Source organism: Hemiscyllium ocellatum, chromosome 3, assembly GCF_020745735.1.
Source record: "Hemiscyllium ocellatum isolate sHemOce1 chromosome 3, sHemOce1.pat.X.cur, whole genome shotgun sequence".
Classification (NCBI taxonomy): Eukaryota; Metazoa; Chordata; class Chondrichthyes; order Orectolobiformes; family Hemiscylliidae; genus Hemiscyllium; species Hemiscyllium ocellatum.
In genome coordinates, this window is record NC_083403.1 from 144,737,808 (window position 1) to 144,754,040 (window position 16,233).

Genomic DNA, 16,233 nt, shown 5'->3' on the forward strand with positions numbered 1-16,233 from the left:
CCAAATGAGTATAAACAGTCAGCAGATTATAACACTGTATCCATTGCACAGTTGCTTTGCACATTCGACCTGAAGTAATGTAAGGAGATGATGACGGATGCTATATACTGCTTATAGAATCTGACAATGTACGGAAGCAAAATGCTTGCAGATTTTTGACAGATAATGTTCCTTATTTCATAGGATACAGGAAAAGGAGATTTATGTGCATTATATAAGAAAAAATATCCAAGGAAATACAAAAATAAACAGCTGCAACTACTGGGAGTTCATTGAATCAAACATGCCTTTTTTCTTGTTAATCACTACCTTTTCCTCCCTCATTTTCATAAAGTCAGTGATCCCCCTGCAGTGATCCCCCTGCAGTGATCTCCCTGCAGTGATCCCTCTGCAGTGATCCCCCTGCAGTGATCCCCCTGCAGTGATCCCTCTGCAGTGATCCCCCTGCAGTGATCTCCCTGCAGTGATCCCTCTGCAGTGATCCCCCTGCAGTGATCCCCCTGCAGTGATCTCCCTGCAGTGATCCCCCTGCAGTGATCCCCCTGCAGTGATCCCTCTGCAGTGATCTCCCTGCAGTGATCCCTCTGCAGTGATTCCCCTGCAGTGATCCTTCTGCAGTGATCCCCCTGCAGTGATCCCTCTGCAGTGATCTCTCTGTAGTGATCCCCCTGCAGTGATCTCCCTGCAGTGATCCCCCTGCAGTGATCTCTCTGTAGTGATCCCCCTGCAGTGATCCCTCTGCAGTGATCCCCCTGCAGTGATCTCCCTGCAGTGATCTCCCTGCAGTGATCCCTCTGCAGTGATCTCTCTGTAGTGATCCCTCTGCAGTGATCCCCCTGCAGTGATCCCCCTGCAGTGATCTCCCTGCAGTGATCCCCCTGCAGTGATCTCCCTGCAGTGATCCCCCTGCAGTGATCCCTCTGCAGTGATCTCCCTGCAGTGATCCCTCTGCAGTGATCTCTCTGTAGTGATCCCCCTGCAGTGATCCCTCTGCAGTGATCTCTCTGTAGTGATCCCCTGCAGTGATCCCCCTGCAGTGATCTCTCTGCTCCCACTCTGTCAGTGAGACCATGGCCCAGGACTTCATCCGATTCTACCCATCTCAGCTTGGGAAGCCCCAGCAACAAAGCTCTCAAGACAAGAAGTATGCAGATTGCAAACCAAATTTAATCCCATAAGCCTTCAATCTGCCTGATTCAAAGAAAATCCACTGCCTCTGCATTAGTTTCACTAACTGCGATATATTTGCCATTTTTACCTCCCTTCCTGGCACTCTGACCCTCACAGCCGTGAAGGTGGGGCAGGCAAAGTCACAGTTGAAATGGTCATGGTTAAATTTCTCTCTGCCTTTCAATGGAATACTCTAAGTTTGAACACTTTGCGCAGATATTGAGAATCAAAAAGATGGTGAAGCTGTCTTTGACCATGTTATCCTTATACTCAGACACAGTACCACTACTGCTACTCCTCAACCTTGTGTTTCTTCCCAAATCCCAGAAACACAGACTGAGATTCAGTGCAGGGATGGGTAACTCTGGGTGTGAGTATTTCCCTGACTCACCTGAAGCCCAGGTTGTGAAGGCATTAGGGGTTGTAATGGTGACAAGTGGTTTCTTTTGTGTTGCAGTGTGGAAACAGGGAAAAGGGGCTCAGAGGCTAAGGCAGGAGGCTAGCTGTCAACACCATCCCCACCCCAAAATGCACCCAAGTTAAGGCATGATGGAGGGCCACACCCCACCCAGCAGGTAATTACCCGGATCCCCTGGTCAGGGAACTAGCCATTTCTTTTTCACCTGCTGGGAAGGCAAGTGACCAAACCAGTGGCTCATTGAAACACTTCAGTGGGTCTCTGACAATCGAAGGAGCTGATCTGAATTGAGAAGGTTGCTCAAGAAGCTACTTGCCTCGCACTGACTCACTGTGATGATGTGAAAGGTATGAGCATTTCCCTTTCCAACATTCATCATGATCAGAGGATTAGAGAGGGTAGACAGTGAATGAGGGTAGACTGAGGATGATGATGTCAGCGTGTACAAGGGGGCATAACTACAAATTGAGGGGTGATAGATTTAAGACAGATGTCAGAGGCAGGTTCTTTACTCAGAGAGTGGTACGGGTGTGGAATGCCCTACCTGCTAATGTCGTCAACTCAGCCACATTAGGGAGATTTAAACAATCCTTGGTTAAGCACATGGGTAATGATGGGATAGTGTAGGGGGATGGGCTTAGATTAGTTCACAGGTCAGTGCAACATTGAGGGCGGAAGGGCCTGTTCTGCCCTGTATTGTTGTATGTTCTATGTCCTGCCTGTCAAGCCCAGGAAAGAGAAAACGCTGCCCATAAGGTTCTCACCATAGACTTGATTGTGTTTTAGCCTTCAATGCACAAGAACTTCCATAAACAGCAATAGATTAATGTAATACTTAAATATTTAAAACTGTCGGACAACCATCGAAGCATGTCAATAATATCATGATTGCATTCATATTTAGGATTATACCAGTTTCCTTATCTTTACCAAAATGTATTAACATTAATTGTTTAAAGAGGTGACAGCTAGGATTTGCTTATTACATAGCGTGGGACAAATACAAGAATATTACTTTGTCATTGGTCATTGTCAGCAATATTCTATGCACAAGATAGGATCTCCATGATCAACCTGTACCATTTCATTATATCACAACCTCAGTCTTCATGGAAAAAAGATGAAGTCATGCAAATGTTGGTTTAAGTCCTTGAGTACATTGTATTTATTTTAATCCACAATAAGGTAAACTTCCTTCGTTTTCAGTCACAGCAAGTACCTGGGAGTAAATATTTTGAAATTCTTTTTGGAGTAATAGGAACATCAATTTAATTAGGATACAAAGTCCAACAAGCTCACAAAGCAACATTATTGTTCGTAGAAACAAACATAGCAGACAACCTGCTACATTACAGAACCAACATCTTCCTTCAGGTCAGGATTTCAAAGTAAATGTGGGTGTTTCATACAGGTGAGATGGGAATGAAGTTCAAGGCTCAGCAAAGAAAATAAGGAAAAAAAATCAATTATTCAAGCATTAATCCTCTTATGAAACAATCTGAAGGCTTGGCAGTGCAGACAACATTTTTTATAACTTTCGATAATGCCTGAATGGAATAACAATCCCTTCAACAGGTCTCAGAATACGTCTCTTCAATACTGAGCATCAGATTATGAAGGATATGCAGCAAGCTGACAGACTGGTGGGATACTGTTGAATCCAGTGATATTCAGTGAAGGTGAGAGACAAACCCCTTTAACACAGAGATATAGTGAGATGGGATGAAAGGAAGGGAAAGTGAGAGCAGGCAAAGCTAAGAGAGTATTCCTCATTGTGGCACCACCCCATGTGAATGAGAGAACAGTTGTGAGCCTGAAACTAATGAGGAGAAGGAGGAGGAGGAAGGTACTCTGCGCTCCGGCCTGGACCTAGAATATAAAATATCACCATTAATATAGCCTTCGTTTCTGCATGCAGCATTATCTTAATAAAATAGTTTATTCCAAACACTTGCAAAAATCCTGTGTGTACACAATCTAAACTGTGCAGCACTGAGGGAAGTGATTTTCAGATGTTATATTAAACTGATGCCCCCCAGTTCTCAGATCCTCGCAGGTGGATACATTAGGTCCCATTGACAGTTTGCAGAGAAGAGCAGGGATATTATCTTCTCTGTCCTGGCTAATAGTCATTCCAGAACTGACATCTCAAAAAAATTACCCCATTGATGCTTGTGGGATCTTGCTGTATGCAAATTAGCTGCTGTACTTCCTACATGAGAAATGACCACAGTTCGGTTGCTCTAAAGCACTGTGGGTTGTGAAGCTGGTCCTACAAATGAAAGTAGTTTTGTTCTTTCTTTTCAAGATTATTAATAACGCTGTCCAGTTTTACTGACTCTGTGTTCTCCTGCAAAGGGACCAGCTCAGTTGGATTAAAAACATTGCCCTTCTGTGGTCATGTTTTCAAAAAACACAGAACTGACAGGATTTGTGGAATCAGTTATGAGGAAAGGTTATTGGAATGGACAAACAAGTGGATCCCTGAGCACACAAGAAAGGAGCACAGTCTGTGTGCAGGTGAGATCAGCTGAGTGAGACAAAGGCTGAGTGAGTGAAACTCGGAATTTGTCTCAAAGTGAGGAATTGGTACAGAGGTGTTTTAACACCTGAGCTCTGAAGAAAAGTCACATCAGACTTGAAACGTTAATTCTGTTTCTCTCTCCACAGATGCTACCAGATCCGCTAAATTTCTCCAACACTTTCTGTTTTTATTTCCGATTTCCAGCATCTGTAGTATTTTGCTTTTGAGTGTTTTAACTAAGGTTTACAGCAAGAAGTAAACTCTCCAGAATGCAAGGTGGGTGGGAGATGATAAAAGATGTGGATGGAAAAGCTGAGCTGCAATGAAACCAGCAGTGATCACAAACAGTGTGACACGAGTTGCAGTCAGTAGGATTGGTGAATATTTCTAGTCTTTAAAGTAAGAATGATATCATCAGTTTGTGTCTAGGTGTCTAATATTTATCTTCTCCCTTATTTTAAAATAGCTAGTTAAGTTTAAGACTGATATTAGCACATTTTTAAAAAGGTAACAGTAGTAAAGTGTAAAAAGCAAGGAATTCAGAAGAAGTACTTAATAAATAAAATCAAACACCATAGTTTTGGCAGGATGGGTGATGTGTTGCTGCTGCAGCATGTGGAAGCTGCTGGACACCAAGGGGGTCTCGTGTAAACTATTCGGTAGTGTATGTTTGTTGCTGAAGGAATTTTAGATCCAAGTTAAAGAGCTGGAGTCTGAGCTTCAGACACTGTCCACATCATGAAAGACGTGTGACTGCAGATCAGGCAGGATCAGAGACCATGAAGAGCGGCAGCCCCTACAACTCTCCAACATCGAACAATTACAAGATTCTTGTGCAGTTGAGAGTGAGGATTCAGGGATGATGTGTGAACAGCACTGTGGTACAGGGGAGGCATTCTAACGTGTGGGAACATAAAAGGAACGTGGCGGTGGTAGGGGACAGTAACATTATGGAGAGTGATCCAGTTCTCTGCAGTTGTGAGCAGGAGCCCCTAAGGCAGTGCTGCTGACCCGGTGTCAGGGCTAAAGACATCTCTTCAGGGCTGGAGAGGAACTTGGAGAGGGAGGGGAAAGATCCAGTGCTACACACTGAAACAATGCCCCTGACAGGACTAGGAAGGAGATTCTGTTGAAAAAAATATGAACTGTTAGGAGCTAAATTAAAATGCAAAATTTCCAAATTAATGTTTAGATTACTTCCTCAGTGACAGGCAAATTGGCATCAGGTTATAAAAGTCAAGGAGTTAAATGAGTAGCACAGTGATTGGTGTGAGTGGACGGATTTCTGTTTATGGGCATTGGCACCAGGTGATGAGGCAACAGGAAGGGACAGAATGGACAAAGATAGAAACGCAGCATCAAATATAGACAGGAAACAATTCTAAAAAGGAAATGTAATGGTTCCAGTTGAAGACACCTAGTATTTGAAATGTATTAACAGCACAAAAGGACGTTAATAGGTATGATCCTATTCCCATCACAGAGATATAGTTATAAGTGGATTAAAGATAAAAACAAAATATTCCGAGTTTGAGATTTATTGAAAGGCCAGGCTGGTCGTTTTATCAGATTGTGATGGAATAAGTAAATTAACAAGAAACAGTCTTGGCTCAGAAGATACAGATTCCATGTGGGTGGGTGGTTAAAGATAATAAGAGGAAGAAAACACTGGTGGGAGTGGTCTACAGCCTTGAACAGTGAATGTCGGTTTAGCCATGATCCTAATGAATGGAACAGCAGGTTCGAGGGGTCAAACAGCCTGCTCCTATTCCTACTCCTTATCATTTTATCAGTCTTCACAATGGAAACACTAAAGGCATCCCAAAATGACTAAATGTTCAGGGAGAATAAAGGGGACAGGGAACAAATACAACAATTATCATGACAGAAAAAGTACTAGGGACAAATTGAGCTAAAGACTGATTATTCTTTGAAGTGGAATGCATTCTAGGATATTAAATTAAGTACTTATCGGGATATTGAGTGTGCTGGATGTAATCTTCCAAGGATCCTTAGGCTCTGGAAAAGTCCCAAAGAATTGGAAAATTCAAAAGGAATACTTATTTAAAAAGGGAAGTAAACAAAGAAAGGTAAAATAGATATAAGCCAATTACTTACCATTTATTATTAGAAAATGTTAGAGTCTGTCGTAAAGGGTGTAATAGCAGAGTATTTAGAAAAATATAATCGAACAGAGTCAGTATAAGATGCTGTTTGCCACTAAGCTTGTCCACATTGTGTGTTTACTTTCTTGCTATCTGAAGCTATCCTTAACTTCCCTGGTTAACCATGGTTGGTTATCCCCTTCCTCAAATCCTTCGTCCTCTCTGGAATATGCCATCGCTGTGAATCATGAACTATTTATTGAAATGTCTGCCATTGCTCCTCAACCTTGTTTTCTGATAGGCCCATGGTATTGGGTTGGTATACTTGCATGGATAGAGGATTGGCTAACTAATGGAAGTCAGAGGGTTGTGATAAGGGGAACATTTTCAAAATGTACTGTAGCAATGTTTACGGATGACACAAAAATAGGGAAGGCAAGTAGTGAGGTTGACACAGAGTCTGCAGAGGAATATGAACAAATTAAGTGAGTTAGCAAAAAGGTTGGCAGAAAAATTAAATTAGAAAATGCAAAGTTATACACTTTGGTGGGAAGACTACAGAAAGCAGAACAGAAGGATTTGGAGTTCTCCACTATGAATCACAAATAGCTAGCATCTAAGTTCAGTGGGTAACAGGGAAGGCAACAGGACTGTTGGCCTTTATTTCAAAGGGAACAGTATGTAAAAAGAGGGAAATCTTGCTAAAACTGTACAAGGAACTAACTAGACCATAATTGGAATACTGTGAACAGCTATGTTCCAATTTTAAAGGAAAGATATACTAGCTTTGGAGACATTCAGGGAAAGTTCATCACGCTGATCCCAGGTATGGAGGAAATTTCTTGTGAGGAGAAGTTGAGTAGGTTGGGCCGAGACTCGTTGAAATTTAGATCAATGATGGGTGGCCTTATTAAAATATATAAGATTTTTAGGAGAAAACAAAAAAAAAGAAGTGTGGATGATGGAAATAAAAAACAAAAATGAGAAATTGTTGGGAAACCTCAGCAGGATTGATAGCATCTGTGGAGAGAGAGTTATGTTTTGGATCCACTGGTTACTGGACCCAAAACATTAACTTTGCTTTCTCTCCACAGATGCTGCCAGACCTGCTGAGTTTCTCCAGTGATTTCTGTTTAAGATTCTTAGGCATGACAGGGTAAATATGGAGACAGTATTTCCCTTTTTGGAGAGTCCAGCACCAGAAGGCATAATCTCAGAGTAAGGGGGTCACCCAATTAGGACAGAGATGAAGTGAAGTGTCTTCTCTCGAGGGTAGTGAATCTGTGGAATACTTTACTTCAGAGGGCTGTAGATGGCAGGTCATTAAGTATATTCAAGTGCAGAAAGAATCAAGGGTTATGGAGATAAAGCAGGAAAGTGAAGATGATTATTTCAGCTATGATCTCATTGAATGGGAGAGCAGACTTAGAGTCATAGAAATTTACAGCATGGAAACAGACCCTTTTGTCCAACCCATCTATGATGGGCTGAATGGCCTACTTGTGCTCCTATTTCTTCTGGTTTTATGGTAATGAGATTGGACAAATCTTATACTGTGTGGGAAAAGCTCTAACAAAGGGATTTAAAACAGCAGCTGGCAATTTGTATATTTTTCAAACTGGGATGGCACGGAGGTAGAGAGCCAGGAAGGAAAGATCAGAACTAAATAAAAACTGAAAGAACCCGTGGATGCTGGAGATCAGAAACAAGAACAGACATTGCTGAAAGATCAGAACCAATATGTCTCTGGTAACAGAAGGACACACTGAGGAGGTAGGCAATTGATTCTGAAATCAAATAAGCCAAATGTTCTTTACTAATTCCTAATTTATTTCATTTTCTCATAACATGTGAAAATATTTCCCGGATTACTATTTCTTTTATCAAGAATGGCAAAGTTGTACTGGCAGGTCAGTCAAGAATGACAAATATACTTTTAAGTAATGATAATTGTGGCTAAAGTCCTCTGTCTTTTGTGTGTGCATGCAAACCCTTGTTTATAGGAGCTGAATGAATTTTACTCTGCAGATTAGAACAGTTGTTTATACTTGAGACATTCTCACCATGATCGGGATTTCCTGACTCTTGTGCTGGCTGACCGATCTGGGGGAACAGAGCTGCTGTGGTGTAGCTGTCCTCCAGTTGCTCCTTGTAGTGACCGTGACCGTGGAATGTCCAGCTCAAACACTGTGGGTGTTGCCATGTCTAATTCCAAGAAAAGAATGTTTTCAGCCTAAATCAGACAGGAAACAGATTAGAAAGTTACTCCAATTCTAGAACATAGAACAGAGAACATTACAGCGCAGTACAGGCCCTTCGGCCCTCGATGTTGTGCCGACCTGTCATACCAATCTGAAGCCCATCTAACCTACACTATTCCATGTACGTCCATATGCTTGTCCAATGATGACTTAAATATACTTAAAGTTGCTGAATCTACTACCATTGCAGGCAAAGCATTCCATACCCTTACTACTCTCTGAGTAAAGAAACTACCTCTGACATCTGTTCTATATCTATCACCCCTCAATTTAAAGCTATGCCCCCTTGTGCTCGCTGTCACCATACTTGGAAAAAGGCTCTCCCTGTCCACCCTATCTAACCCTCTGATTATCTTATATGTCACCTCTATCTATTAAGTCACCTCTCAACTTTCTTCTCTCTAACAAAAACAGCCTCAAGTCCCTCAGCCTTTCCTTGTAAGACCTTTCCTCCACACTAGGCAACATCCTAGTAAATCTCCTCTGCACCCTTTCCAAAGCTTCCACATCCTTCTTATAATGCAGTGACCAGAACTGTACACAATACTCCAGGTGCGGCCGCACCAGAGTTTTGGACAGCTGTAGCATAACCTCATGGTTCTGGAACTTGATCCCTCTATTAATAGAAGCTAAAACACTGTATGCCTTTTTAACAACCCTCGAGGAGAAAGTGAGGACTGCAGATGCTGGAGATCAGAGCTGAAAATGTGTTGCTGAAAAAGCGCAGCAGGTCAGGCAGCATCCAGGGAACAGGAGAACGAACGTTTTGGGTATAAGCCCTTCATCAGGAATGAAGAAGGGCTTATGCCTGAAACGTCGAATTTCCTGTTCCCTGGATGCTGCCTGACCTGCTGCGCTTTTTCAGCAACACATTTTCAGTTCTTAACAGCCCTGTCAACCTGGGTGGCAACTTTCAAGGATCTGTTACCTGGACACCGAGCTCTCTCTGCTCATCTACACTACCAAGAATCTTACCATTAGCCCAGTACTTTGCATTCCAGTTACTCCGACCAAAGTGAATCACCTCAAACTTAACCGCATTAAACTGCATTTGCCACCTCTCAGCCCAGCTCTGCAGCTTATCTATGTCTCCCTGGAAACTACAACATCCTTCATCACTATCCACAACTCCACCAACCTTAGTGTCGTCAACAAATTTCCAGCATATTCCTATGTAGATCGGGGTAGATCGTGAAGGTTTGTAGCTCAGGTTGAGGTTTAGGGTATAGGTTTGCTCACTGAGCTGTAAGTTTGATATCGAGACGTTTCATTACCTGGCTAGGTAACATCATCAGTGGCAACCTCCAAGTGAAGGAAGGGCTGTTGAACTCATATACATGGACTTTGGTAAGGCATTTGATAAGGTTCCCCATGGTAAACTAATGGAGAAAGTGAAGTCACATGGTGTGCAGGGTGGTCTAGCTAGGTGGATAAAGATCTGTTTGAGCAACAGGAGACAGAGAGTAGTAGTTGAAGGGAGTTTCTTGAAATGGAGAAAGGTGACCAGTGGTGTTCCGCAGGGGTCAGTGTTGGGGTCACTGTTGTTTGTAATATACATAAATGATCTGGAAGAGGGCACTGTTGGTATGATCAGCAAGTTTGCAGATGACACGAAGATTGATGGAGTAGCAGAAAGCATAAGGGACTGTCAGAGAATACAGGAGGATATAGATAGACTGGAGAGTTGGGCAGAAAAGTGGAAGATGGATTTCAATCCAGACAAATGTGAGGTGACGCATTTAGGCAAGTCTAATTCTAGAGTGAATTATACATTGAACGGAAGAGCCTTGTGAAAAGTTGATGGGCAGAGACATCGAGAAGTGCAGGTCCATTGTACCCTGAAGGTTGCTGCCCAGGTGGAGAGAATGATCAAGAAGGCTTATGGTATGTTTGCCTTCATCGGACGGGGTATTGAGTATAAGAGCTGGCAGGTCATGTCCTCATTGTACAAGACATCAGTTCAGCCGCATGTAGAATACGGTGTACAGTTCTGGGTGCCACATTACCAAAAGGATGTGGACACTTTGGAGAGGATGCAGAGAAGGTTTATGAGGATGTTGCCTGGTACGGAAGGGGCAAGTTATGAAAAGAGGTTGAGTAGGTCAGGATTGTTTTCATTAGAAAAGAGGAGATTGGGGGGACCTGATTGAGGTTTACAAAATCATGAAGGGTATAGACAGGGTGGGTAGAGACAAGCTTTTTCCCAAGGTACAGGATTCAATAACGTGAGGTCACATTTTCAAGGTGAGAGGTGGAAAGTTTGAGGGGGATACACGTGGCAAGTACTTCACACAGAGGGTGGTAGAGGCAGGCACGGTAGATTCATTTAAGGTGCACCTAGATGCATGAGTAGGTGGGGAGCAGAGGGATACAGATGCTTAGGAAGTGGGCCACAGGTTTAAACAGTGGATTTGGATCTGCTCAGGCTTGAAAGGCCAAAGGGTTGTAAATTTTCTTTGTTCTTTTTTGTTCTTTATATTCCCATGGCACGTTTGGCAGATAAAAGCTGAAATATCTGGAAACTAGTCTGGGTTCTGATACACTGGACCCCATACAGCTACAAGATTTCGAGGAAAGCCTTGTTGGAGCATAACAACCATCTACCTCTTATAAAGTCATCACCATGAAGGCTGGGGATCTGTGAATGACCATGTGGCACGTAGTTTGCACTAGGAAGCCTCATTATTGACTCTGGCTTCCATGAAAGCTCATGTCTTCAGCTCAGACATATAATCGTACTGATTACTACGTACAGCCTTCTTCAGCTGTTGAATCAGCACTGATGGAAGCACTGTGGAGAGAAAAGGCATGGGACGTTCTCACCAACACTGGCTCAGCAGTTCTTTTCCTAACAGAGCTGGTGGAATCTGAAAGGACAATCTATCACAATGCGCCTGCAGGAGGAGGTGAGGCAATCATCAAGGAGAAGACTTTACACCTCGTTCTCACCGGTTTCACTATTACAGATGCATCTGGATCGGAGCTAATACTGAAAAATTTGGTGCTGGAAAAGCACAGCAGGTCAGGCAGCATCCGAGGAGCAGGAGAAGGGCTGAAGAAGGGCTTATGCCCAAAACGTCAATTCTCCTGTTCCTTGGATGCTGCCTGACCTGCTGCGCTTTTTCAGCAACACATTTTTCAGCTCTGATCTCCAGCATCTGCAGTCCTCACTTTCTTGGAGCTAATACTGTATACTTCTGATGAAGACATCAATCTACACATCAAGACTTCAATTGAGATATGTGCCGTTGCCACTGTGCTAAATGGGGTACATTTTAAACAGATCTTGCAACACAAAATTGGCCATCCATGATGCACTGGGGGCTATCAGCAGCATAGAATTGTATTCAACCACAATCTGTGACCTTGTGCCCCAGCTGTTCCCCACTCTCCGATTACAATGACCATCAAAGTGTGGGATCAATCCTGAATCGATGATCAGAACAAAGAATGTAAGTGGGTATGCACAGAGCAGCACCAGACACCCCTAACAGTGAAGGTGCAACCTGGTGAAGTATAATACACGACTACCGACATGTTAACCAGCAGAAGCAGCGACACAAGCAATCCCACACAGTTAATGCATCAGATTAAAGTCCTATTACATCCAGTTGGGAATGTGGCGAGCAATTAGAACAGGAGGAGGAGACTCCTGACAAATATGCTCATCTTCAGTGCTGAGAGAGCCCAGCACCTTTAACAAAGCGAAACAATTCACATCTTCAACCAGAAATGCCGAAAGCATGGTCCAGCTCAACCTCCTCCCAGGGGCCCCAGCACCAACTGATGACAATCTTTAGCCAATGTGCTTTCCCCCACAGGATAACAAGAACCTGCTGAAGACATTTGGGTCCTAACAAAAACATAGAACATAGAACATAGAACATAGAAGGATACAGCGCAGTACAGGCCCTTCGGCCCTCGATGTTGCGCCGACCGAGTCCTACCTAACCTATACTAGCCCAATAACTTCCAAATGCCTATCCAATGCCCGCTTAAATGAACATAAAGAAGGAGAGTTCACCACTGATACGGGCAGGGCATTCCATGAACTCACAACCCGCTGTGTGAAGAATCTACCCCTAACATCTGTCCTATACCTACCACCCCTTAATTTAAAGCTATGTCCCCTAGTAACACCTGACTCCATTAGCGGTAAAAGGTTCTTAGTATCTACCCTATCTAAACCCCTAATCATCTTATACACTTCTATCAGATCTCCCCTAAACCTTCTCTTCTCCAATGAGAACAGCCCCAAGTGCCTCAGCCTTTCCTCATAAGATTTTCCTACCATTCCAGGCAACATCCTGGTAAACCTCCTCTGCACACGTTCTAAAGCTTCCACATCCTTCCTATAGTATGGCGACCAAAACTGCACACAATACTCCAGATGAGGCCTCACCAGAGTCTTATACAACTGCAACATGACCTCTGGACTCCGGAACTCAATTCCTCTGCCAATAAAGCCCAGTACACCATATGCCTTCCTCACAGCACTATTTACCTGGGTGGCAACTTTCAGAGATCTGTGTACATAGACACCAAGATCCCTCTGCTCATCCACACTACCAAGTAGCCTACCATTAGCCCAGTAATCCAACATCTTGTTATTCCTACCAAAGTGAACGACTTCGCACTTAGCTACATTGAATTCCATTTGCCACATTTCCGCCCAGCTCTGCAACTTATCTATATCCCGCTGTAACCTACCACTTCCTTCCTCACTATCCACAACTCCACCGACTTTCGTGTCATCCGCAAACTTGCTTACCCAGCTTTCAAGTCCTTCCTCTAGATCATTTATAAAGATAACAAAAAGCAATGGTCCCAAAACAGATCCTTGTGGTACACCGCTAGTAACTGCGCTCCAAGATGAACATAATCCATCAACTACTACCCTCTGTCTCCTTCCAGCCAGCCAATTCCTAATCCAAACCTCTAATGTATCCTCAATGCCATACCTCCGAAGTTTTAGCATTAGCCTACCATGGGGAACCTTATCGAACGCCTTACTAAAATCCATATACACAACATCTACTGCTTTACCCTCATCCACTTCCATAGTCACCTTCTCAAAGAACTCAATAAGGTTTGTGAGGCACGACCTGCCCTTCACAAAACCATGCTGGCTATCCCTGATCACGTTATTCCTACCCAGATGTTCATAAATCTTATCCCTTACCATTCTCTCTAAGACTTTGCCCACCACTGAAGTCAGACTCACTGGCCTATAGTTACTAGGGCTATCCCTACTCCCTTTCTTGAACAATGGGACCACATTCGCTATCCTCCAGTCCTCTGGTACTATTCCCGTTGACAATGACGACATAAAAATCCAGGCCAATGGCTCTGCTATCTCCTCCCTAGCTTCCCATAGGATCCTGGGGTAAATGCCATCAGGCCCAGGAGACTTATCTATATTCATCCTTTCCAATATTCCCAAAACCTCTTCCCTGCATATTTCCAGGGCATCCATTCTAATTATTTGTGATTCCATATTCACATCAGCAACAGTGTCCTGTTCCTGAGTGAATACTGATGAAAAGTACTGATTTAATGTCTCTCCAATCTCCTCCGCCTCCACACACAACTTCCCACTACTATCCTTGACTGGACCGATACCTACCCTAGTCATCCTTTTATTCTTGACATACCTATAGAAAGCCTTTGGGTTTTCCCTAATCCTACCAGCTAAAGACTTTTCATGTCCCCTTCTCGCTTTTCTTAGCTCCCTCTTTAGCTCCTTCCTGGCTACCTTATAACTCTCAATCGCCCCTACTGAACCTTCACGCCTCATCTTTACATATGCCGCCTTCTTCCCTTTCACAAGGGACTCCAATTCCTTACTAAACCACGGCTGCCTCACAAGGCCCTTTACACCATGCCTGACTGGTACATACCTATCGAGGACACGCAGTAGCTGCTCCTTGAACAATCCCCACATCTCATTAGTGTTCTTCTCTTGAAGCCTGTTTTTCCAATCCACACAACCTAAGTCATGCCTCACTGCATCATAATTTCCCTGCCCCCAGCTATAGCTCTTGCCCTGCGGCGCACGATTATCCCTCTCCATCACTAAAGTAAAAGTCACCGAGTTGTGGTCACTGTCCCCGAAGTGCTCACCTACCTCCAAGTCTAACACCTGGCCTGGTTCATTACCTAGAACCAAATCCAATATAGCCTCCCCTCTTGTTGGCCTGTCGACATATTGTGTCAGGAAACCCTCCTGCACACATTGTACAAACACCGACCCATCTAATGAACTCGAGCTATAGCTCTCCCAGTCAATATCTGGGAAGTTAAAGTCCCCCATAACAACCACCCTGCTACCTTCACTCTTTTCCTGAATCATCCTCGCAATATTATCCTCTACTTCTCTAGGACTATTAGGAGGCCTGTAGAAAACACCTAACAGGGTGACCTCACCTTTCCTATTTCTAACCTCAGCCCAAACTACCTCAGATGGCAAGTCCTCTTCCATCGTCCATTCCACTGCTGTGATACTGTCTTTGACAAGTAATGCCACGCCTCCCCCTTTTTTACCCCCATGTCTGATCCTACTAAAACATTTGAACCCTGGAACGTGCAATAGCCATTCTTGTCCCTGTTCTACCCACGTCTCTGTAATGGCCACAACATCGAAGTCCCAGGTACCAACCCACGCTGCAAGTTCACCTACCTTATTCCTTATACTTCTGGCATTGAAGTATACACACTTCAATCCACCTTTCTGGTTACAGGCACCCTCCTTAGAGATCGCTGCATTATTCCTAACCTCCCTACACTCAAGGTCCTGTACCCTAAAGCTACAGTCCTGGTTCCCATGCCCCCGCGGAGTTAGTTTAAACCCTCCCAAAGAGCACTAGCAAACCTCCCCCCAAGGACACTGGTGCCCCTCAGGTTCAGGTGTAGCCCATCCTTTTTATAGAGGTCCCACCTTCCCCAGAAAGGACCCCAGTTGTCCAGAAACCGGAATCCCTCCCTCCTGCACCATCCCTGTAGCCACGCATTTAACTGCTCTCTCTCCCTATTCCTCGACACTCTATCACGTGGCACGGGTAACAAACCAGAGACTACAACTCTGTTTGTTCTAACTCTGAGCTTCCATCCTAGCTCCCTGAAAGCCTGTCTGACATCCTCACCCTTCTTCCTACCTATATCGTTGGTGCCAACGTGGACCACGATCTGGGGCTGCTCCCCCTCCCCCTTAAGGACCCGGAAAACACGAAAACCTGGCTATTGTTTTTAAGAATGGGCTCCAGAATGAGCAGTGGCCCTGGTGAAGCTGGGTGTTGTGTGACCATGTTGTGGGCAGAGGGAGAGATGGCAAGACAGTTCACTGGCCTGTGTCCATTTGGTTTGCTGAGATGATCCTTTCTCTGATCAGAACATTGTCTCTCAAATGTCCTCCTCCAGATATGTTCACTAGCTTGCAGTAGGCAAGATGAGATCAGAAACATTAATTGGTTACTTTTAGACCAACATGATTTTTATCACAGAGCACTAATAACTCCTCTTCTGGAGTGGTCGGGGGAGAGGTGCCAATAGTTTCTCACCTAAACATTGACACTCCTGAACCATTCAGTTACCTGTCAGTCAATCATACAGTTGTTGGCAGGCACATTGACTTTGTTGGCAGGCACATTGACTTTGTCATTAATAACTTGTCACTAGCCCATAGATCGATCAGCTATTCGTATCCAGTCAAATCTCCATTCGTCCACACACTCCTGGCTCCAGATCATCTGTAAATAA

The 16,233-nt window shown here is 43.9% G+C and overlaps 1 protein-coding gene across 3 annotated transcripts in view; it reads right to left on the bottom strand.

The window, feature by feature from the left end:
- LOC132808220 (kinesin-like protein KIF3C) overlaps nucleotides 1-16,233 on the bottom strand; it is a 226,678-nt gene that overhangs the window by 7,333 nt on the left and 203,112 nt on the right. For 2 of the 3 annotated variants that reach the window (XM_060822056.1, XM_060822051.1), the window contains exons 8-9: nucleotides 8,281-8,450; nucleotides 2,842-3,457 (exon numbers count right to left, since the gene is read on the bottom strand). In XM_060822056.1, coding sequence (XP_060678039.1) covers nucleotides 3,358-3,457; nucleotides 8,281-8,450 — 270 coding nt within the window. In that variant the 3' untranslated portion in view covers nucleotides 2,842-3,357. Of the gene's footprint in view, nucleotides 1-2,841; nucleotides 3,458-8,280; nucleotides 8,451-16,233 lie in introns of those variants that run through there. The other variant, XM_060822062.1, reaches the window with a different exon arrangement.